Source organism: Xiphophorus maculatus, chromosome 15 (genome assembly GCF_002775205.1).
Source record: "Xiphophorus maculatus strain JP 163 A chromosome 15, X_maculatus-5.0-male, whole genome shotgun sequence".
NCBI classification, from domain to species: Eukaryota; Metazoa; Chordata; class Actinopteri; order Cyprinodontiformes; family Poeciliidae; genus Xiphophorus; species Xiphophorus maculatus.
Window position 1 is genome coordinate 21,173,172 of NC_036457.1, and position 24,604 is coordinate 21,197,775.

A 24,604-nucleotide genomic window follows, 5' to 3' on the forward strand; every position below is an offset into this window, starting at 1 on the left:
TAAGCTAAGTGATACATTAGTTGAAGCCTATGCTTTTATCCTACAGGTATTTGTTTTATCCAATTTCATTGTAATACTTTAAGAGCAGGTGGCGCTATTTTTAAATGTATATGCTTATCTAATGGTGAAATATAAGAGGTACTGATGCAGAAATGTATTTTGATTGGACATTAAAGTGGAGTAAATCAAAGTATAAGAAGAATTATTCAGAGAAACAATGAAATGATGATAAAGGATGGTAGTGAGAAAAATTTCAATGATATAAGTGACTTTTAATTTTTAAAAAAATCATTTGCTTCAGGTAAGAAAAGGCACCATTTGTTCCTCTGTCCATTAATAAGTAAGAGACAATACTGGACAGGAAGCCAGTCTATGACAGAGAAAACAACCATAAACACACAAGATTGAAATAGAACAACAGTCATTCCTCTCCACATTTGTGAAATGTATTAAAAATGATCTCAGAATGTTTTTTTGTACAATCCTGACCAGTTGTTTCTTGATTCATGGACATTACATAATACAGAAAGATTTACCCTAAAATGTCAACCCAACAAACTCTCCAGATAAACTCACTGTATTGATCCTCAGCCTGGCAGTACTGTCCACCAGCAGGAATGCCACTGATGCATCCACATGTGTCACCAGTGATGTTGTCACATGATCCATATGTTACACACTGGTCACATGGAAAACGATATTGATCCTCACATCTGCACTGGTAATCACCACTGATTGGAGAGCAGACTGCAGACAAACCAAAGGAAATATTTCATCAGTTTCACAAGATGCAGTAATTTGTTTTATTGAAATTGGTTCAAATGTCTCTGTTAAAACCTCAGAATCCACTGAAAACTGTTTAGCCCTACCTGTAGTAATGTTAACATCAGAGATTCGTAAGTTCCTGTTCATGCTGATGGTGTTGTTGATGTTCCTCAGCTTTTCTACAACTGTAACATCTGTGGAGTTCAGCTCAATGGAAAGCAGGTACTGATGGAAGACTGGTGGACCTGTAGAGGCACAAATGAAAGAAGAAATGAAGAACAAAAAGGATGATTACCAATGTAACCCTTTCAACTATGTACTGTTGAGTGACTGATCAACATGAACCATGCTTTCAGTCTTACTTGTTGGTTGTGGAGTTGTTGTGATTGGACATGCAGTAAAGTCTGTAAAGATGAAGACAGAAAAGGAGTAAGTGCTTGACACAAATCCATTCTCTGACATTCCTGAGGAAAATGGTTTTGCTCTCACTCTCAGTTAGCTCCAGTAGAACAAGGCCTCCCATCAATAACCTGAGTTTCAACGTTCCAAGTTATAAATATTTATTGAAAAGCATTCATTGTCAGAATTCGATCTAAAAAGTCACAGTTAGCCGATTTAACTCATTTTCTAAGTCCAATATGGCTGCCATACATAATGACTGCAATAATTGCAGTTATGTGTTTTTGGCACATGTTATTATTTGTATGCCATTAAATAAGTCAAATATATTCACATAACTGTGCAAGTTTAGTGTACAATCAGGAATAAACAATGCTATTATCTTAAATTGCTTCTTCTGGTTAGTTGGTCACTATAGTTAGTACAACCTGCTAGTTGTCCATCTGGATTTAAGGCTAGCTGTTTAATTAGTTGAAGCCTATCCTTTAATCCTACAAGTATTTGTATTATCCAATAATATTGCAACACTTTAATAGCAGGTGGTGTTGTTAATAGATGTATAAACTTATCTAACCGTCAATATCAGAGATACTGATGCAGAAATTTAGTTTGATTTGGCATTAAGTTCCTGTTACCTAAAGAACTAAAATTACTCATTTGCTATGAAAAAATGAAATGATGATAAAGAATGGTATTTAGGAAGAATTTAAATGCATTAAAGAAGCTAAAGGTTCAATAAGTTTGATGGTACTAGACAGTAAACCAGTCTATGAGAGTTTAAACCATCACACACAGACCAAGCTTCAAGGAAAAATGCTGACAATAGTCAGGATCCAAGAACTTTATTTCTTCAAATATTTAAAGATTAGATTTTCCTCATTGGTGTTAAATGTATGAAAATTATCTCTTTGTACTTTGTTTCATGCAAGTCTGACCAGTTGTTTCTTGAATCATGGACATTACATGATACAGAAAGATTTACCCTAAAATGTCAACCCAACAAACTCTCCAGATAAACTCACTGTATTGATCCTCAGCCTGGCAGTACTGTCCACCAGCAGGAATGCCACTGATGCATCCACATGTGTCACCAGTGATGTTGTCACATGATCCATATGTTACACACTGGTCACATGGAAAACGATATTGATCCTCACATCTGCACTGGTAATCACCACTGATTGGAGAGCAGACTGCAGAAAAAACAAAGGAATTATTTCATCAGTTTCACAAGATGCAGCAATTTGTTTTATTGAAATTGGTTCAAATGTCTCTGTTAAAACCTCAGAATCCACTGAAAACTGTTTAGCTCTACCTGTAGTAATGTTAACATCAGAGATTCGTAAGTTCCTGTTCATGCTGATGGTGTTGTTGATGTTCCTCAGCTTTTCTACAACTGTAACATCTGTGGAGTTCAGCTCAATGGAAAGCAGGTACTGATGGAAGACTGGAGGATTTGTAGAGGCACAAATGAAAGATGAAATGAAGAACAAAAAGATGATTACCAATGTCACCATTTCAACTATGTACTGTTGAGTGACTGATCAACATGAACCAGGCTTTCAGTCTTACTTGTTGGTTGTGGAGTTGTTGTGGTGATTGTACATGCAGTAAAGTCTGTAAAGATGAAGACAGAAAAGGAGTAAGTGCTTGACACAAATCCATTCTCTGACATTCCTGAGGAAAATGGTTTTGCTCTCACTCTCAGTTAGCTTCAGTAGAACAAGGCCTCCCATCAATAACCTGAGTTTCAACTTTCCAAGTTGTAAATATCTATTGAAGTGAAACTTAAAAACCAACAGGTAGCAAGCCAATTTTCAACATTCAATATGGCTGCCACACATTACCACCTGCTTTTGCCACCAGATATTGTTTGTATGCCTTTAAATCAGTCAACAACATAAACATACTGTAGCTGAACAATGTTAAAAAATCAAAACTGAGAGAATAAACAATGCAATTAGCTCAAATTGCTACAACTTGTTAGCCTTGTTTGACACAGTTAGCAAACACTGCTGGTTTTTCCATCTGGCTTTTAAGCTAAGTGATAAATTAGTTGAAGCCTATGCTTTTATCCTACAGGTATTTGTATTGTCCAATTTTATTGCAATACTTTAATAGCAGGTGGTGCTATTTTTAAATGTACAGTACATACCAAAAGTTTGGACACACCTTTTAATTCAATGAGTTTCCTTTATCTTCATGACTATTGACATTGTAGATTCACACTGAAGGCATCAAAACTACGAATAACACATGTGGAAATATGCACTAAACAAAAAAGTGTAAACCAACTGAAAATAGCCCTTATATTCTAGTTTCTTCAAAGTAGCAACCTTTAGCTGTGATTACTGCTTTGCACACACTCTGCATTTTCTTGATGAGCTTCAAGAGGTCGTCACCTGAAATGGTTTTCACTTCATAGGTCAACCTGCCCTGTCAGGTTAATAAGTGGGATTTCTTGCCTTATAAATAGTCATGAAAATAAAGAAAACCCATTGAATTAGAAGGTGTGTCCAAACTTTTGGTCTGTACTGTATGTGCTTATCTAACAGTGAAATATAAGAGGCACTGATGCAGAAACATATTTTCATTGGACATTAAAGTCGAGTAAATCAAAGTTTAAGAAGAATTATTCAGAGAAACAATGAAATGATGACAAAGGATGGTATTGAGAAAGATTTCAATTAAATAAGTGATTTTTAATAATAAATTATTTGCTACAGGTAAGAAAAGGCACCATTTGTTCCTCTGTCCGTTAATAAGTAAGAGACAATACTGGACAGGAAGCCAGTCTATGACAGAGAAAACAACCATAAACACACAAGATTGAAATAGAACAACAGTCATTCCTCTCCACATTTGTGAAATGTATTAAAAATGATCTCAGAATGTTTTTTTGTACAATTCTGACCAGTTGTTTCTTGATTCATGGACAATGAATCAGAACGATTTACCCTAAAATGTCAACCCAACAAACTCTCCAGATAAACTCACTGTATTGATCCTCAGCCTGGCAGTACTGTCCACCAGCAGGAATGCCACTGATGCATCCACATGTGTCATCAGTGATTTTGTCACATGGTCCATATGTTACACACTGGTCACATGGAAAACGATACTGATCCTCACATCTGCACTGGTAATCACCACTGATTGGAGAGCAGACTGCAGACAAACCAAAGGAAATATTTCATCAGTTTCACAAGATGCAGCAATTTGTTTTATTGAAATTGGTTCAAATGTCTCTGTTAAAACCTCAGAATCCACTGAAAACTGTTTAGCCCTACCTGTAGTAATGTTAACATCAGAGATTCGTAGGTTCCTGTTCATGCTGATGGTGTTGTTGATTTTCCTCAGCTTTTCTACAACAGTAACATCTGTGGAGTTCAGCTCAATGGAAAGCAGGTACTGATGGAAGACTGGAGGATTTGTAGAGGCACAAATGAAAGATGAAATGAAGAACAAAAAGGATGATTACCAATGTAACCCTTTCAACTATGTACTGTTGAGTGACTGATCAACATGAACCATGCTTTCAGTCTTACTTGTTGGTTGTGGAGTTGTTGTGGTGATTGGACATGCAGTAAAGTCTGTAAAGATGAAGACAGAAAAGGAGTAAGTGCTTGACACAAATCCATTCTCTGACATTCCTGAGGAAAATGGTTTTGCTCTCACTCTCAGTTAGCTCCAGTAGAACAAGGCCTCCCATCAATAACCTGAGTTTCAACGTTCCAAGTTATAAATATTTATTGAAAAGCGCCCAAATTAAGAACTGAAACTTAAAAACCAATGGGTAGCAAACCATTTATCAAAATCCAAAATGGCTGCCACACATAACCACCTGCTTTTGGCATCAGTTATTGTTTGTATGCCTTTAAATCATTCAAAAACATTAACATATCTGAACAATGTTAAAAAATCAAAACTGAGAGAAAAAAATTGCAATTAGCTTCAATTGCTACATCTTGTTAGCCTTGTTTGACACAGTTAGCAAACCCTGCTGGTTTTCTATCTGGCTTTTAAGCTAAGTGATACATTAGTTGAAGCCTATGCTTTTATCCTACAGGTATTTGTTTTATCCAATTTCATTGTAATACTTTAAAAGCAGGTGGCGCTATTTTTAAATGTATATGCTTATCTAATGGTGAAATATAAGAGGTACTGATGCAGAAACATATTTTCATTGGACATTAAAGTCGTGTGAATCAAAGTTTAAGAAGAATTATTCAGAGAAACAATGAAATGATGATAAAGGATGGTATTGAGAAAGATTTCAATTTATAAGTGACTTTTAATAAAAAATCATTTGCTACAGGTAAGAAAAGGCACCATTTGTTTCTCTGTTCGTTAATAAGTAAGAGACAATACTGGACAGGAAGCCAGTCTATGACAGAGAAAACAACCATAAACACACAAGGTTGAAATAGAACAACAGTCATTCCTCTCCACATTTGTGAAATGTATTAAAAATGATCTCAGAATGTTTTTTTGTACAATTCTGACCAGTTGATTCTTGATTCATGGACAATGAATCAGAACGATTTACCCTAAAATGTCAACCCAACAAACTCTTCAGATAAACTCACTGTATTGATCCTCAGCCTGGCAGTACTGTCCACCAGCAGGAATGCCACTGATGCATCCACATGTGTCACCAGTGATGTTGTCACATGATCCATATGTTACACACTGGTCACATGGAAAACGATATTGATCCTCACATCTGCACTGGTAATCACCACTGATTGGAGAGCAGACTGCAGACAAAACAAAGGAAATATTTCATCAGTTTCACAAGATGCAGCAATTTGTTTTATTGAAATTGGTTCAAATGTCTCTGTTAAAACCTCAGAATCCACTGAAAACTGTTTAGCTCTACCTGTAGTAATGTTAACATCAGAGATTCGTAAGTTCCTGTTCATGCTGATGGTGTTGTTGATGTTCCTCAGCTTTTCTACAACTGTAACATCTGTGGAGTTCAGCTCAATGGAAAGCAGGTACTGATGGAAGACTGGTGGACCTGTAGAGGCACAAATGAAAGAAGAAATGAAGAACAAAAAGGATGATTACCAATGTAACCCTTTCAACTATGTACTGTTGAGTGACTGATCAACATGAACCAGGCTTTCAGTCTTACTTGTTGGTTGTGGAGTTGTTGTGATTGGACATGCAGTAAAGTCTGTAAAGATGAAGACAGAAAAGGAGTAAGTGCTTGACACAAATCCATTCTCTGACATTCCTGAGGAAAATGGTTTTGCTCTCACTCTCAGTTAGCTTCAGTAGAACAAGGCCTCCCATCAATAACCTGAGTTTCAACGTTCCAAGTTATAAATATTTATTGAAAAGCATCCAATGTCAGAATTACATCTAAAAAGTCACAGGTAGCTGATTTAACTCTATTTCTAAATCCAATATGGCTGCCATACATAATAACTGCAAAAATTGCAGCTATGTGTTTTGGCACATGTTATTATTTGTATGCCATTAAATAAGTCAAATATATTCACATAACTGTGCAAGTTTAATGTACAATCAGAAAAAAACAATGCTATTATCTTAAATTGCTTCTTCTGGTTAGTTGGTCACTATAGTTAGTACAACCTGCTAGTTTTCCATCTGGCTTTAAGGCTAGCTGTTTAATTAGTTGAAGCCTATCCTTTAATCCTACAAGTATTTGTATTATCCAATAATATTGCAACACTTTAATAGCAGGTGGTGTTGTTAATAGATGTATAAACTTATCTAACCGTAAATATCAGAGATACTGATGCAGAAATTTAGTTTGATTTGGCATTAAGTTCCTGTTACCTAAAGAACTAAAATTACTCATTTGCTATGAAATAATGAAATGATGATAAAGAATGGTATTTAGGAAGAATTTAAATGCATTAAAGAAGCTAAAGTTTCAATAAGTTTGATGGTACTAGACAGTAAACCAGTCTATGAGAGTTTAAACCATCAGACACAGACCAAGCTTCAAGGAAAAATGCTGACAACAGTCAGGATCCAAGAACTTTATTTCTTCAAATATTTAAAGATTAGATTTTCCTCATTGGTGTTAAATGTGTAAAAATTATCTGTTTGTGCTTTGTTTCATGCAAGTCTGACCAGTTGATTCTTGATTCATGGACATTACATGATACAGAAAGATTTACCCTAAAATGTCAACCCAACAAACTCTCCAGATAAACTCACTGTATTGATCCTCAGCCTGGCAGTACTGTCCACCAGCAGGAATGCCACTGATGCATCCACATGTGTCATCAGTGATGTTGTCACATGGTCCATATGTTACACACTGGTCACATGGAAAACGATATTGATCCTCACATCTGCACTGGTAATCACCACTGATTGGAGAGCAGACTGCAGACAAAACAAAGGAAATATTTCATCAGTTTCACAAGATGCAGCAATTTGTTTTATTGAAATTGGTTCAAATGTCTCTGTTAAAACCTCAGAATCCACTGAAAACTGTTTAGCCCTACCTGTAGTAATGTTAACATCAGAGATTCGTAAGTTCCTGTTCATGCTGATGGTGTTGTTGATGTTCCTCAGCTTTTCTACAACTGTAACATCTGTGGAGTTCAGCTCAATGGAAAGCAGGTACTGATGGAAGACTGGAGGATTTGTAGAGGCACAAATGAAAGAAGACATGAAGAACAAAAAGGATGATTACCAATGTAAACCTATCAACTATGTACTGTTGAGTGACTGGTTAACATGAACCATGCTTTCAGTCTTACTTGTTGGTTGTGGAGTTGTTGTGGTGATTGGACATGCAGTAAAGTCTGTAAAGATGAAGACAGAAAAGGAGTAAGTGCTTGACACAAATCCATTCTCTGACATTCCTGAGGAAAATGGTTTTGCTCTCACTCTCAGTTAGCTCCAGTAGAACAAGGCCTCCCATCAATAACCTGAGTTTCAACGTTCCAAGTTATAAATATTTATTGAAAAGCGCCCAAATTAAGAACTGATACTTAAAAACCAATGGGTAGCAAAGCATTTATCAAAATCCAAAATGGCTGCCACACATAACCACCTGCTTTTGGCATCAGTTATTGTTTGTATGCCTGTAAATCATTCAAAAACATTAACATATCTGAACAATGTTAAAAAATCAAAACTGAGAGAAAAAAATTGCAATTAGCTTCAATTGCTACATCTTGTTAGCCTTGTTTGACACAGTTAGCAAACCCTGCTGGTTTTCTATCTGGCTTTTAAGCTAAGTGATACATTAGTTGAAGCCTATGCTTTTATCCTACAGGTATTTGTTTTATCCAATTTCATTGTAATACTTTAAAAGCAGGTGGCGCTATTTTTAAATGTATATGCTTATCTAATGGTGAAATATAAGAGGTACTGATGCAGAAATGCATTTTGACTGGACATTAAAGTCGTGTGAATCAAAGTTTAAGAAGAACTAGAAAATTTCTAAAGAAATTTAAACAAGGCCTGCCAAAGTGTGCCTGTCGGTTGGCACACTTCGTGGGCGTTCTGATGCTACAAATTAGCATCAATGCTAAAGTAAGCTACAATGTACTCAATAGCATGTGGAGATTGACAAACATGTTGAGTAACATGGACTTATGCCATTCAGTATGTTGAAATTAGTGTACAAGTTAAAATGAGCCAAACTGCTAACATTAGCCAAAATGTTGTCAGTAGCATGTGGAGCATCACTCCATTCAGTGTACTCAGCATGGTTAATAAATAAGAAAAATAGCTAAAAGCTTCTTTTAGGGAAAAGGCTAATGCTAATGGGGGCAGTGAAATGCAAAGGTTTGTGCTAAGGTTAATTTACTGTCTTGCGCAGCAGGGCAGTGCAATAACCTGAGAGAAAAAAGATAGTAAATGCTAATATTAGTTAGCACTACCCTGAGAGGAATATTTAGGCTTTTATTTTGAAATTCCGTTACAAAACTTAACGCGGTGTCACTGTCGCTCCCCTTGATTAAGCTCATAATTACAATCCTCTGTACTGAATAGCTCTCTGATAGCAGACGGTGTCCATAAACAAGTTTACTAAATATTGTACAATAATTGAAAACAGAGATGTAACTTCTATCATGAATATAGATTAGCCAAAAACCCTCCAAATTACAATGAAATACTTCTACTTCTGGTGGGCGACGGAAGTAACACCCTTAATCGTTTCCCTAGTAAGCCTCCCAGGAATAAGGTTGATAGAATGTTCAGTTCCAATGGTATCAATGACATCAGCGGTTATGACGACACTCTATGATACCACAAAGGAGTCTCTCTCTTGAATGTAGCTCGCAGACAGAGTTTTCTCAGACCTGTTCCTCAGTTCTATCGCGACAGATCACTCTTCAGAGCAAGTTCGAAATTAATCGAAGCAAGCGGGATATCGATTCCAGATATTACACGCCTTTCAGAGAAGCAAGAATTTACCAGAACATCGACATGAAGCAACAACAGATTGCTTGTGAACATGAAGCTTTTCCACCTGAGCTTTCATGGGTCGACATTATGGACCTGAACATCCAAGTCGACTACGACGCTGTCATTTTCCCTTTCGAGGAAGACATAGACAACCCCATTGAGCCGGAAGACGGATCAACAGAGATCCAGGGGGAATCAAGTCCTTCCGGCGACTTAGAGAATCCAACATCATTGGAAGTCGAGCAGGAAACAACTCCCTCTGCTGGCTTCGAGATTACCCCCTCGGTGGAAGTCGTGGAAGAGTCAAGCCAACACGTCATCGATCTCACAAAGCAGGTAGACGATCTTAAAAAAGAACTGCAGGGTAAGATTTTTGATCTCCATGAGGAAAGAGAACGAAGGATTGCATATCAGGCTGAAGTCAAATCACAGCAGGAGGAGATTCAAAAACTGCAAAAAATGGTAGTAAAAGAACATCACCTGCGAGTCAAACGCGAACATGAAAGAAACGTGCCAGAGATCCACGTATCAAAGGTTTCTTGCTCTACCAAAGTTACAGCCGACAAGAGCGTTCTTCAACAGTTGGACTACTTCAAGAGGGAGGCTGAAAAATACGCCTCCCGCAATAAAGGTCTGATAGAAGTAATGGTTGAAGAATATAGAGTGAGACTTAAATATGAGGAGCAGCTCAAAAGTCACACAGAGCAAGCTTCCAAATTCAAAGAACAGGAGGAAACAGTGAAATCTCTGCAGGGTCAGGTTGCAGACCTGAAGGTGAAGTTAAAACTTGCTCTGGAAAACAACCATCCTAGAGTCTCCACCCAACCAGAGGCTCCCCTGCAAATAGAAGGCTCCCTACGAACAGAGGAGTTCAAGGAAAGACAGACCTCCCATCAACCAGGGAGGTACGAGGAAAGACAGACCTCCAATCTATCAGGGAGGTCTAATGAAATACAGACCTCCCATCAACCAGGGAGGTATGAGGAAAGACAGACCTCCAATCTATCAGGGAGGTCTAAGGAAATACAGACCTCCCATCAACCAGGGAGGTACGAGGAAAGACAGACCTCCAATCAATCAGGGAGGTCTAACGAAATACAGACCTCCAATCAACCAGGGGTCTCCATGCATAGCGTGGCTCGGCCTTTGCACCGACCCACGCCCAGGTTGCAATCAGAGGAGTCCACGCAAAGCCAAACCTCCACACAAACATGGAGGTCAGAGGAAAGAGAGACGTCCATGCGACCAACCTCCACTGGTTGCATGAAGGGGCTTCATGTTGGCGTTGGCGTGAAGGCCAATCTATGCCCGGCGCGGCCTTTACGCCGACCCACACCCAGGTGGCACTAACCTAGTGGCACTAACCTAGGTCACTATCCAAACCTAGGTTTTGCTAACACTCGGCATTAATTGCTTGATTAATTGATCTCTCTAAATTGTCCTAAGGTGTGAATGTGTGTGCGCAAGGATAAGTGTGTTAGATGATGGATGGATGAATATTTGTTAAAAGTGTCTGACAGTAGAATATGAAACAGAGAATCTGCGAAAATGCATCTAGCTCTGCTACTGTCCAGAAACATCCAATCAGAACCAAAAGGCAAACCTTTGGTTCTGATTGGTTTCTAATGCGTTGAATGTGTCTCAGCACATTCAACGCATTAGACTACTAGTACACTGCAGCTACACAATTGGCAGAAAAACACCCTAATATTATATCATCATTGTTTATACTGATTTAGAAAACAAAATGCTGTACAGGTTTGTCAAAACTATTTCGACCCATATTAGAACTTTGCATTGATTTCCTTCATTTTAGTAGCTGCGATTTTGCCTAATCCACACATTTTCCCTAACCCCAAACAATATTAGTCTATTCCTAACCCTAACCCTAACTAAAACTTAATTAGCATCTTACCTCTAAATGTTACCCCTGACCCAAAACAATGAGTCCATCATATTAGGACCAAAGCCTGGTCCTAATATGATGGAACTAATGCAGTGTTTCTCAATTCTGGTCCTCAGGCCCCCTGCCCTTCATGTTTTAGGTGTTCCCCTTCTGCCACACACCTGGATTGAATCTGTGGGTGATTAACATGCTACTGCAGTACTTGATGACTGCAGAAGAGGTCATGCTGTTCTGGAACAGCTGTTCTGAAACAGAGACACACCTAAAACATGCAGAGCAGGGGGTTTAAGGACTGGAATTGAGAAGCACTAACCTAATATGACACTGGACATATAATGGTGCGTTCACACCAAATACGTTTTGAGCGTCAGGCGCAGCTGGTTTGCATTCAAAGTCTATGTGGAGGCGCGTCGAGGGCCGTTGCATCGCGCTTCAAGCCTCTAGCGCGGCGCAATTTGAACCATTTGACAAATCTAGCGCATCCGACACTCCACATAGACTTTGAATATAAACCAGACTCGCCTGACGCTCAAAACATGTTTGATGTTAATGCATCAGTAAAATTTTCAGTACCACTGGTAACAATGACATCAGCAGTGATGACATCACTCTTTGATGCATCAAATGAATCTCTCTTGAGTGTAGCACACAGGCTGTTTTTCAGACCTGTTCCTGTTTCAGAGTTATAAGTTATAAGTTATGAATCTTTTCCAGGAGTATTGTTAAAATTATTTGAAAGCACAGAATCAGCCCAGTACAGGTTCACATTCTCAGGTTAGAGAGACTCACCTGGTATAAAGTTAATTTTTTGGTACTGGAATCACATTTATTAATTTAATCAAAGCATGTCATCATGTCCAGAGCATAGTAGCATTTTGTTGCTTTTGCCACCACTTGATGATATGCATACAAGATATAACATAAACAGCACCATTCAGAGATGCAATGAGTTTATAGCAGCTGTTCCACCATGTCTGTAGTTCTGACGTTCTGCCATCACTGTGGTTCTAAAGAGCAGCTCAGAGATGCAGACTAAATTCTGTCTATTTTGAGTCTAACTGACTGTTTTGTGTCAGTTAGACTTTTGTTTTGAGTTAAATTTAGCTCGTTTTTTGTTAATTATGTCGCCACAGTTACTCGAAATGCCAACAAAAGTAATAGCTCCCCTCACAGGATTGAGCCGCACGTTTTGATATACGTATATATTGTGAGGGGGCCACGCAGCGGTACGAGCCGCATTAACGGTAGTAGGAAGCGGCAGTTATTTTGAGGTGTAGAACAATAGGGGCCTGCCATGCAATGCATAGGGATTACATCCCTATGCAATGCTATGGGCAGGCCCCAATTATTCAGAGAAACAATGAAATGATGACAAAGGATGGTATTGAGAAAGATTTCAATTATATAAGTGACTTTTAATAAAAAATCATTTGCTACAGGTAAGAAAAGGCACCATTTGTTCCTCTGTCCGTTAATAAGTAAGAGACAATACTGGACAGGAAGCCAGTCTATGACAGAGAAAACAACCATAAACACACAAGGTTGAAAGAGAACAACAGTCATTCCTCTCCACATTTGTGAAATGTATTAAAAATGATCTCAGAATGTTTTTTTGTACAATTCTGACCAGTTGTTTCTTGATTCATGGACAATGAATCAGAAAGATTTACCCTAAAATGTCAACCCAACAAACTCTCCAGATAAACTCACTGTATTGATCCTCAGCCTGGCAGTACTGTCCACCAGCAGGAATGCCACTGATGCATCCACATGTGTCACCAGTGATGTTGTCACATGATCCATATGTTACACACTGGTCACATGGAAAACGATATTGATCCTCACATCTGCACTGGTAATCACCACTGATTGGAGAGCAGACTGCAGACAAAACAAAGGAAATATTTCATCAGTTTCACAAGATGCAGCAATTTGTTTTATTGAAATTGGTTCAAATGTCTCTGTTAAAACCTCAGAATCCACTGAAAACTGTTTAGCTCTACCTGTAGTAATGTTAACATCAGAGATTCGTAATTTCCTGTTCATGCTGATGGTGTTGTTGATGTTCCTCAGCTTTTCTACAACTGTAACATCTGTGGAGTTCAGCTCAATGGAAAGCAGGTACTGATGGAAGACTGGTGGTCCTGTAGAGGCACAAATGAAAGAAGACATGAAGAACAAAAAGGATGATTACCAATGTAAACCTTTCAACTATGTACTGTTGAGTGACTGAGCAACATGAACCAGGCTTTCAGTCTTACTTGTTGGTTGTGGAGTTGTTGTGATTGGACATGCAGTAAAGTCTGTAAAGATGAAGACAGAAAAGGAGTAAGTGCTTGACACAAATCCATTCTCTGACATTCCTGAGGAAAATGGTTTTGCTCTCACTCTCAGTTAGCTCCAGTAGAACCAGGCCTCCCATCAATAACCTGAGTTTCAACGTTCCAAGTTATAAATATTTATTGAAAAGCGCCCAATGTCAGAATAACATCTAAAAAGTCACAGGTAGCCGATTTAACTCATTTTCTAAATCCAATATGGCTGCCATACATAATGACTGCAAAAATTGCAGTTATGTGTTTTTGGCACATGTTATTATTTGTATGCCATTAAATAAGTCAAAGACATACACATAACTGTGTAAAATTAATGTACAATCAGAAAAAAACAATGCTATTATCTTAAATTGCTTCTTCTGGTTAGTTGGTCACTATAGTTAGTACAACCTGCTAGTTTTCCATCTGGCTTTAAGGCTAGCTGTTTAATTAGTTGAAGCCTATCCTTTAATCCTACAAGTATTTGTATTATCCAATAATATTGCAACACTTTAATAGCAGGTGTTGTTGTTAATAGATGTATAAACTTATCTAACCGTCAATATCAGAGATACTGATGCAGAAATTTAGTTTGATTTGGCATTAAGTTCCTGTTACCTAAAGAACTAAAAGTGCTCATTTGCTATGAAAAAATGAAACGATGATAAAGAATGGTATTTAGGAAGAATTTAAATGCATTAAAGAAGCTAAAGTTTCAATAAGTTTGATGGTACTAGACAGTAAACCAGTCTATGAGTGTTTAAACCATCAGACACAGACCAAGCTTCAAGGAAAAATGCTGACAACAGTCAGGATCCAAGAACTTTATTTCTTCAAATATTTAAAGATTAGATTTTCCTCATTGGTGTTAAATGTATAAAAATTATCTCTTTGTACTTTGTTTCATGCAAGTCTGACCAGTTGATTCTTGATTCATGGACATTACATGATACAGAAAGATTTACCCTAAAATGTCAACCCAACAAACTCTCCAGATAAACTCACTGTATTGATCCTCAGCCTGGCAGTACTGTCCACCAGCAGGAATGCCACTGATGCATCCACATGTGTCACCAGTGATGTTGTCACATGGTCTATATGTTACACACTGGTCACATGGAAAACGATATTGATCCTCACATCTGCACTGGTAATCACCACTGATTGGAGAGCAGACTGCAGACAAAACAAAGGAAATATTTCATCAGTTTCACAAGATGCAGCAATTTGTTTTATTGAAATTGGTTCAAATGTCTCTGTTAAAACCTCAGAATCCACTGAAAACTGTTTAGCCCTACCTGTAGTAATGTTAACAGCAGAGATTCGTAAGTTCCTGTTCATGCTGATGGTGTTGTTGATGTTCCTCAGCTTTTCTACAACTGTAACATCTGTGGAGTTCAGCTCAATGGAAAGCAGGTACTGATGGAAGACTGGAGGATTTGTAGAGGCACAAATGAAAGAAGACATGAAGAACAAAAAGGATGATTACCAATGTCACCATTTCAACTATGTACTGTTGAGTGACTGGTTAACATGAACCATGCTTTCAGTCTTACTTGTTGGTTGTGGAGTTGTTGTGGTGATTGGACATGCAGTAAAGTCTGTAAAGATGAAGACAGAAAAGGAGTAAGTGCTTGACACAAATCCATTCTCTGACATTCCTGAGGAAAATGGTTTTGCTCTCACTCTCAGTTAGCTCCAGTAGAACAAGGCCTCCCATCAATAACCTGAGTTTCAACGTTCCAAGTTATAAATATTTATTGAAAAGCGCCCAAATTAAGAACTGATACTTAAAAACCAATGGGTAGCAAACCATTTATCAAAATCCAAAATGGCTGCCACACATAACCACCTGCTTTTGGCATCAGTTATTGTTTGTATGCCTGTAAATCATTCAAAAACATTAACATATCTGAACAATGTTAAAAAATCAAAACTGAGAGAAAAAAATTGCAATTAGCTTCAATTGCTACATCTTGTTAGCCTTGTTTGACACAGTTAGCAAACCCTGCTGGTTTTCTATCTGGCTTTTAAGCTAAGTGATACATTAGTTGAAGCCTATGCTTTTATCCTACAGGCAGTGACGTGCGGTCAGGGGAGGCAGGTGAGGCAGTGCCTCACCAGCCATCATGGAAAGAAAGAAAATATATAATCATAAAGTAATTTAAATTGTTATATTCATCCGGTGGTTTGTACTAAAAAATATTTAATTTTCATGTAGCTTCACCAATTTCGATTTTTATTTGTTCAAAATCGCTGAATTTTCTTATTTTCCCATTCAAATGCTTGGAAGCGATGCCGGTGAGGCAGCAGCGAGCTCTGCCTCACCTTGGATTGCGCAACCCCTGGCTCTGCGCTGGCTGCTAAGCGGAGAGAGCATGTTGCTGTACGGCGTCAATAAAATGGTTTAAACAAATTTAATATGTGAACTTATTTCCAATAATTTAGCTTATGTATATAATGTACAGTGCTTTTTGTCACCAACTGTGTTTGTGTAACGTGTTTCGTGTAATGAGCGATTATAAACGGCAGAGAACAGGTTCGAGGTGAGGCAGGCAGTTCTCTTGCCTCATGGCAGGGGGCGCTCAAGATCCCAGACGTTCGTCTTGTTCACTCCTCAACTGCCGAGTAAGTGACAGCGAGCCAGGCTAAACGATTCGGGAAGCAAGTCAAGTGCAGCGATAGATTTTGTGAGCTACAGTTTGTATGTGTAAGGATGCAGAAGTGAAACATAACCTGTAAACTGCTGTCAATCTATGCATCTATTTGCAAATCTGATTCTGATGACGTCAGTGCCTCACCAGCTATGAACCTCACCGCACGTCACTGCCTACAGGTATTTGTTTTATCCAATTTCATTGTAATACTTTAAAAGCAGGTGGCGCTATTTTTAAATGTATATGCTTATCTAATGGTGAAATATAAGAGGTACTGATGCAGAAATGCATTTTGACTGGACATTAAAGTCGTGTGAATCAAAGTTTAAGAAGAACTAGAAAATTTCTAAAGAAATTTAAACAAGGCCTGCCAAAGTGTGCCTGTCGGTTGGCACACTTCGTGGGCGTTCTGATGCTACAAATTAGCATCAATGCTAAAGTAAGCTACAATGTACTCAATAGCATGTGGAGATTGACAAACATGTTGAGTAACATGGACTTATGCCATTCAGTATGTTGAAATTAGTGTACAAGTTAAAATGAGCCAAACTGCTAACATTAGCCAAAATGTTGTCAGTAGCATGTGGAGCATCACTCCATTCAGTGTACTCAGCATGGTTAATAAATAAGAAAAATAGCTAAAAGCTTCTTTTAGGGAAAAGGCTAATGCTAATGGGGGCAGTGAAATGCAAAGGTTTGTGCTAAGGTTAATTTACTGTCTTGCGCAGCAGGGCAGCGCAATAACCTGAGAGAAAAAAGATAGTAAATGCTAATATTAGTTAGCACTACCCTGAGAGGAATATTTAGGCTTTTATTTTGAAATTCCGTTACAAAACTTAACGCGGTGTCACTGTCGCTCCCCTTGATTAAGCTCATAATTACAATCCTCTGTACTGAATAGCTCTCTGATAGCAGACGGTGTCCATAAACAAGTTTACTAAATATTGTACAATAATTGAAAACAGAGATGTAACTTCTATCATGAATATAGATTAGCCAAAAACCCTCCAAATTACAATGAAATACTTCTACTTCTGGTGGGCGACGGAAGTAACACCCTTAATCGTTTCCCTAGTAAGCCTCCCAGGAATAAGGTTGATAGAATGTTCAGTTCCAATGGTATCAATGACATCAGCGGTTATGACGACACTCTATGATACCACAAAGGAGTCTCTCTCTTGAATGTAGCTCGCAGACAGAGTTTTCTCAGACCTGTTCCTCAGTTCTATCGCGACAGATCACTCTTCAGAGCAAGTTCGAAATTAATCGAAGCAAGCGGGATATCGATTCCAGATATTACACGCCTTTCAGAGAAGCAAGAATTTACCAGAACATCGACATGAAGCAACAACAGATTGCTTGTGAACATGAAGCTTTTCCACCTGAGCTTTCATGGGTCGACATTATGGACCTGAACATCCAAGTCGACTACGACGCTGTCATTTTCCCTTTCGAGGAAGACATAGACAACCCCATTGAGCCGGAAGACGGATCAACAGAGATCCAGGGGGAATCAAGTCCTTCCGGCGACTTAGAGAATCCAACATCATTGGAAGTCGAGCAGGAAACAACTCCCTCTGCTGGCTTCGAGATTACCCCCTCGGTGGAAGTCGTGGAAGAGTCAAGCCAACACGTCATCGATCTCACAAAGCAGGTAGACGATCTTAAAAAAGAACTGCAGGGTAAGATTTTTGATCTCCATGAGGAAAGAGAACGAAGGATTGCATATCAGGCTGAAGTCAAATCACAGCAGGAGGAGATTCAAAAACTGCAAAAAATGGTAGTAAAAGAACATCACCTGCGAGTCAAACGCGAACATGAAAGAAACGTGCCAGAGATCCACGTATCAAAGGTTTCTTGCTCTACCAAAGTTACAGCCGACAAGAGCGTTCTTCAACAGTTGGACTACTTCAAGAGGGAGGCTGAAAAATACGCCTCCCGCAATAAAGGTCTGATAGAAGTAATGGTTGAAGAATATAGAGTGAGACTTAAATATGAGGAGCAGCTCAAAAGTCACACAGAGCAAGCTTCCAAATTCAAAGAACAGGAGGAAACAGTGAAATCTCTGCAGGGTCAGGTTGCAGACCTGAAGGTGAAGTTAAAACTTGCTCTGGAAAACAACCATCCTAGAGTCTCCACCCAACCAGAGGCTCCCCTGCAAATAGAAGGCTCCCTACGAACAGAGGAGTTCAAGGAAAGACAGACCTCCCATCAACCAGGGAGGTACGAGGAAAGACAGACCTCCAATCTATCAGGGAGGTCTAATGAAATACAGACCTCCGATCAACCAGGGAGGTACGAGGAAAGACAGACCTCCAATCTATCAGGGAGGTCTAAGGAAATACAGACCTCCCATCAACCAGGGAGGTACGAGGAAAGACAGACCTCCAATCAATCAGGGAGGTCTAACGAAATACAGACCTCCAATCAACCAGGGGTCTCCATGCATAGCGTGGCTCGGCCTTTGCACCGACCCACGCCCAGGTTGCAATCAGAGGAGTCCACGCAAAGCCAAACCTCCACACAAACATGGAGGTCAGAGGAAAGAGAGACGTCCATGCGACCAACCTCCACTGGTTGCATGAAGGGGCTTCATGTTGGCGTTGGCGTGAAGGCCAATCTATGCCCGGCGCGGCCTTTACGCCGACCCACACCCAGGTGGCACTAACCTAGTGGCACTAACCTAGGTCACTATCCAAACCTAGGTTTTGCTAACACTCGGCATTAATTGCTTGATTAATTGATCTCTCTAAATTGTCCTAAGGTGTGAATGTGTGTGCGCAAGGATAAGTGTGTTAGATGATGGATGGATGAATATTTGTTAAAAGTGTCTGACAGTAGAATATGAAACAGAGAATCTGCGAAAATGCATCTAGCTCTGCTACTGTCCAGAAACATCCAATCAGAACCAAAAGGCAAACCTTTGGTTCTGATTGGTTTCTAATGCGTTGAATGTGTCTCAGCACATTCAACGCATTAGACTACTAGTACACTGCAGCTACACAATTGGCAGAAAAACACCCTAATATTATATCATCATTGTTTATACTGATTTAGAAAACAAAATGCTGTACAGGTTTGTCAAAACTATTTCGACCCATATTAGAACTTTGCATTGATTTCCTTCATTTTAGTAGCTGCGATTTTGCCTAATCCACACATTTTCCCTAACCCCAAACAATATTAGTCTATTCCTAACCCTAACCCTAACTAAAACTTAATTAGCATCTTACCTCTAAATGTTACCCCTGACCCAAAACAATGAGTCCATCATATTAGGACCAAAGCCTGGTCCTAATATGATGGAACTAATGCAGTGTTTCTCAATTCTGGTCCTCAGGCCCCCTGCCCTTCATGTTTTAGGTGTTCCCCTTCTGCCACACACCTGGATTGAATCTGTGGGTGATTAACATGCTACTGCAGTACTTGATGACTGCAGAAGAGGTCATGCTGTTCTGGAACAGCTGTTCTGAAACAGAGACACACCTAAAACATGCAGAGCAGGGGGTTTAAGGACTGGAATTGAGAAGCACTAACCTAATATGACACTGGACATATAATGGTGCGTTCACACCAAATACGTTTTGAGCGTCAGGCGCAGCTGGTTTGCATTCAAAGTCTATGTGGAGGCGCGTCGAGGGCCGTTGCATCGCGCTTCAAGCCTCTAGCGCGGCGCAATTTGAACCATTTGACAAATCTAGCGCATCCGACACTCCACATAGACTTTGAATATAAACCAGACTCGCCTGACGCTCAAAACATGTTTGATGTTAATGCATCAGTAAAATTTTCAGTACCACTGGTAACAATGACATCAGCAGTGATGACATCACTCTTTGATGCATCAAATGAATCTCTCTTGAGTGTAGCACACAGGCTGTTTTTCAGACCTGTTCCTGTTTCAGAGTTATAAGTTATAAGTTATGAATCTTTTCCAGGAGTATTGTTAAAATTATTTGAAAGCACAGAATCAGCCCAGTACAGGTTCACATTCTCAGGTTAGAGAGACTCACCTGGTATAAAGTTAATTTTTTGGTACTGGAATCACATTTATTAATTTAATCAAAGCATGTCATCATGTCCAGAGCATAGTAGCATTTTGTTGCTTTTGCCACCACTTGATGATATGCATACAAGATATAACATAAACAGCACCATTCAGAGATGCAATGAGTTTATAGCAGCTGTTCCACCATGTCTGTAGTTCTGACGTTCTGCCATCACTGTGGTTCTAAAGAGCAGCTCAGAGATGCAGACTAAATTCTGTCTATTTTGAGTCTAACTGACTGTTTTGTGTCAGTTAGACTTTTGTTTTGAGTTAAATTTAGCTCGTTTTTTGTTAATTATGTCGCCACAGTTACTCGAAATGCCAACAAAAGTAATAGCTCCCCTCACAGGATTGAGCCGCACGTTTTGATATACGTATATATTGTGAGGGGGCCACGCAGCGGTACGAGCCGCATTAACGGTAGTAGGAAGCGGCAGTTATTTTGAGGTGTAGAACAATAGGGGCCTGCCATGCAATGCATAGGGATTACATCCCTATGCAATGCTATGGGCAGGCCCCAATTATTCAGAGAAACAATGAAATGATGACAAAGGATGGTATTGAGAAAGATTTCAATTATATAAGTGACTTTTAATAAAAAATCATTTGCTACAGGTAAGAAAAGGCACCATTTGTTCCTCTGTCCGTTAATAAGTAAGAGACAATACTGGACAGGAAGCCAGTCTATGACAGAGAAAACAACCATAAACACACAAGGTTGAAAGAGAACAACAGTCATTCCTCTCCATATTTGTGAAATGTATTAAAAATGATCTCAGAATGTTTTTTTGTACAATTCTGACCAGTTGTTTCTTGATTCATGGACAATGAATCAGAAAGATTTACCCTAAAATGTCAACCCAACAAACTCTCCAGATAAACTCACTGTATTGATCCTCAGCCTGGCAGTACTGTCCACCAGCAGGAATGCCACTGATGCATCCACATGTGTCACCAGTGATGTTGTCACATGATCCATATGTTACACACTGGTCACATGGAAAACGATATTGATCCTCACATCTGCACTGGTAATCACCACTGATTGGAGAGCAGACTGCAGACAAAACAAAGGAAATATTTCATCAGTTTCACAAGATGCAGCAATTTGTTTTATTGAAATTGGTTCAAATGTCTCTGTTAAAACCTCAGAATTCACTGAAAACTGTTTAGCTCTACCTGTAGTAATGTTAACATCAGAGATTCGTAATTTCCTGTTCATGCTGATGGTGTTGTTGATGTTCCTCAGCTTTTCTACAACTGTAACATCTGTGGAGTTCAGCTCAATGGAAAGCAGGTACTGATGGAAGACTGGTGGATTTGTAGAGGCACAAATGAAAGAAGACATGAAGAACAAAAAGGATGATTACCAATGTAAACCTTTCAACTATGTACTGTTGAGTGACTGAGCAACATGAACCATGCTTTCAGTCTTACTTGTTGGTTGTGGAGTTGTTGTGATTGGACATGCAGTAAAGTCTGTAAAGATGAAGACAGAAAAGGAGTAAGTGCTTGACACAAATCCATTCTCTGACATTCCTGAGGAAAATGGTTTTGCTCTCACTCTCAGTTAGCTCCAGTAGAACCAGGCCTCCCATCAATAACCTGAGTTTCAACGTTCCAAGTTATAAATATTTATTGAAAAGCGCCCAATGTCAGAATAACATCTAAAAAGTCACAGGTCGCCGATTTAACTCATTTTCTAAATCCAATATGGCTGCCATACATAATGACTGCAAAAATTGCAGTTATGTGTTTTTGGCACATGTTATTATTTGTATGCCATTAAATAAGTCAAAGACATACACATAACTGTGTAAAATTAATGTACAATCAGAAAAAAACAATGCTATTATCTTAAATTGCTTCTTCTGGTTAGTTGGTCACTATAGTTAGTACAACCTGCTAGTTTTCCATCTGGCTTTAAGGCTAGCTGTTTAATTAGTTGAAGCCTATCCTTTAATCCTACAAGTATTTGTATTATCCAATAATATTGCAACACTTTAATAGCAGGTGTTGTTGTTAATAGATGTATAAACTTATCTAACCGTCAATATCAGAGATACTGATGCAGAAATTTAGTTTGATTTGGCATTAAGTTCCTGTTACCTAAAGAACTAAAATTACTCATTTGCTATGAAAAAATGAAACGATGATAAAGAATGGTATTTAGGAAGAATTTAAATGCATTAAAGAAGCTAAAGTTTCAATAAGTTTGATGGTACTAGACAGTAAACCAGTCTATGAGAGTTTAAACCATCAGACACAGACCAAGCTTCAAGGAAAAATGCTGACAACAGTCAGGATCCAAGAACTTTATTTCTTCAAATATTTAAAGATTAGATTTTCCTCATTGGTGTTAAATGTATAAAAATTATCTCTTTGTACTTTGTTTCATGCAAGTCTGACCAGTTGATTCTTGATTCATGGACATTACATGATACAGAAAGATTTACCCTAAAATGTCAACCCAACAAACTCTCCAGATAAACTCACTGTATTGATCCTCAGCCTGGCAGTACTGTCCACCAGCAGGAATGCCACTGATGCATCCACATGTGTCACCAGTGATGTTGTCACATGGTCTATATGTTACACACTGGTCACATGGAAAACGATATTGATCCTCACATCTGCACTGGTAATCACCACTGATTGGAGAGCAGACTGCAGACAAAACAAAGGAAATATTTCATCAGTTTCACAAGATGCAGCAATTTGTTTTATTGAAATTGGTTCAAATGTCTCTGTTAAAACCTCAGAATCCACTGAAAACTGTTTAGCCCTACCTGTAGTAATGTTAACAGCAGAGATTCGTAAGTTCCTGTTCATGCTGATGGTGTTGTTGATGTTCCTCAGCTTTTCTACAACTGTAACATCTGTGGAGTTCAGCTCAATGGAAAGCAGGTACTGATGGAAGACTGGAGGATTTGTAGAGGCACAAATGAAAGAAGACATGAAGAACAAAAAGGATGATTACCAATGTCACCATTTCAACTATGTACTGTTGAGTGACTGGTTAACATGAACCATGCTTTCAGTCTTACTTGTTGGTTGTGGAGTTGTTGTGGTGATTGGACATGCAGTAAAGTCTGTAAAGATGAAGACAGAAAAGGAGTAAGTGCTTGACACAAATCCATTCTCTGACATTCCTGAGGAAAATGGTTTTGCTCTCACTCTCAGTTAGCTCCAGTAGAACAAGGCCTCCCATCAATAACCTGAGTTTCAACGTTCCAAGTTATAAATATTTATTGAAAAGCGCCCAAATTAAGAACTGATACTTAAAAACCAATGGGTAGCAAAGCATTTATCAAAATCCAAAATGGCTGCCACACATAACCACCTGCTTTTGGCATCAGTTATTGTTTGTATGCCTGTAAATCATTCAAAAACATTAACATATCTGAACAATGTTAAAAAATCAAAACTGAGAGAAAAAAATTGCAATTAGCTTCAATTGCTACATCTTGTTAGCCTTGTTTGACACAGTTAGCAAACCCTGCTGGTTTTCTATCTGGCTTTTAAGCTAAGTGATACATTAGTTGAAGCCTATGCTTTTATCCTACAGGTATTTGTTTTATCCAATTTCATTGTAATACTTTAAAAGCAGGTGGCGCTATTTTTAAATGTATATGCTTATCTAATGGTGAAATATAAGAGGTACTGATGCAGAAATGCATTTTGACTGGACATTAAAGTCGTGTGAATCAAAGTTTAAGAAGAACTAGAAAATTTCTAAAGAAATTTAAACAAGGCCTGCCAAAGTGTGCCTGTCGGTTGGCACACTTCGTGGGCGTTCTGATGCTACAAATTAGCATCAATGCTAAAGTAAGCTACAATGTACTCAATAGCATGTGGAGATTGACAAACATGTTGAGTAACATGGACTTATGCCATTCAGTATGTTGAAATTAGTGTACAAGTTAAAATGAGCCAAACTGCTAACATTAGCCAAAATGTTGTCAGTAGCATGTGGAGCATCACTCCATTCAGTGTACTCAGCATGGTTAATAAATAAGAAAAATAGCTAAAAGCTTCTTTTAGGGAAAAGGCTAATGCTAATGGGGGCAGTGAAATGCAAAGGTTTGTGCTAAGGTTAATTTAC

General features: G+C 38.7%; 1 protein-coding gene across 1 annotated transcript in view; it reads right to left on the reverse strand.

Annotated features, from left to right (window-relative positions):
- The window catches only part of LOC111611445 (uncharacterized threonine-rich GPI-anchored glycoprotein PJ4664.02-like), a 53,598-nt gene that overhangs the window by 14,438 nt on the left and 14,556 nt on the right, over window positions 1-24,604 (reverse strand). Inside the window, exons 13-36 of the mRNA XM_023348251.1 lie at window positions 23,547-23,591; window positions 23,289-23,420; window positions 22,996-23,166; window positions 21,937-21,978; window positions 15,093-15,224; window positions 14,800-14,970; window positions 13,741-13,782; window positions 13,483-13,623; window positions 13,190-13,360; window positions 7,914-7,958; window positions 7,656-7,787; window positions 7,363-7,533; window positions 6,305-6,346; window positions 6,047-6,187; window positions 5,754-5,924; window positions 4,713-4,757; window positions 4,455-4,586; window positions 4,162-4,332; window positions 2,737-2,781; window positions 2,480-2,611; window positions 2,187-2,357; window positions 1,128-1,169; window positions 870-1,010; window positions 577-747 (exon numbers count right to left, since the gene is read on the reverse strand). Coding sequence (XP_023204019.1) covers window positions 577-747; window positions 870-1,010; window positions 1,128-1,169; window positions 2,187-2,357; window positions 2,480-2,611; window positions 2,737-2,781; window positions 4,162-4,332; window positions 4,455-4,586; window positions 4,713-4,757; window positions 5,754-5,924; window positions 6,047-6,187; window positions 6,305-6,346; window positions 7,363-7,533; window positions 7,656-7,787; window positions 7,914-7,958; window positions 13,190-13,360; window positions 13,483-13,623; window positions 13,741-13,782; window positions 14,800-14,970; window positions 15,093-15,224; window positions 21,937-21,978; window positions 22,996-23,166; window positions 23,289-23,420; window positions 23,547-23,591 — 2,799 coding nt within the window. The remainder of the gene's footprint in view (window positions 1-576; window positions 748-869; window positions 1,011-1,127; window positions 1,170-2,186; window positions 2,358-2,479; window positions 2,612-2,736; window positions 2,782-4,161; window positions 4,333-4,454; window positions 4,587-4,712; window positions 4,758-5,753; window positions 5,925-6,046; window positions 6,188-6,304; window positions 6,347-7,362; window positions 7,534-7,655; window positions 7,788-7,913; window positions 7,959-13,189; window positions 13,361-13,482; window positions 13,624-13,740; window positions 13,783-14,799; window positions 14,971-15,092; window positions 15,225-21,936; window positions 21,979-22,995; window positions 23,167-23,288; window positions 23,421-23,546; window positions 23,592-24,604) is intronic.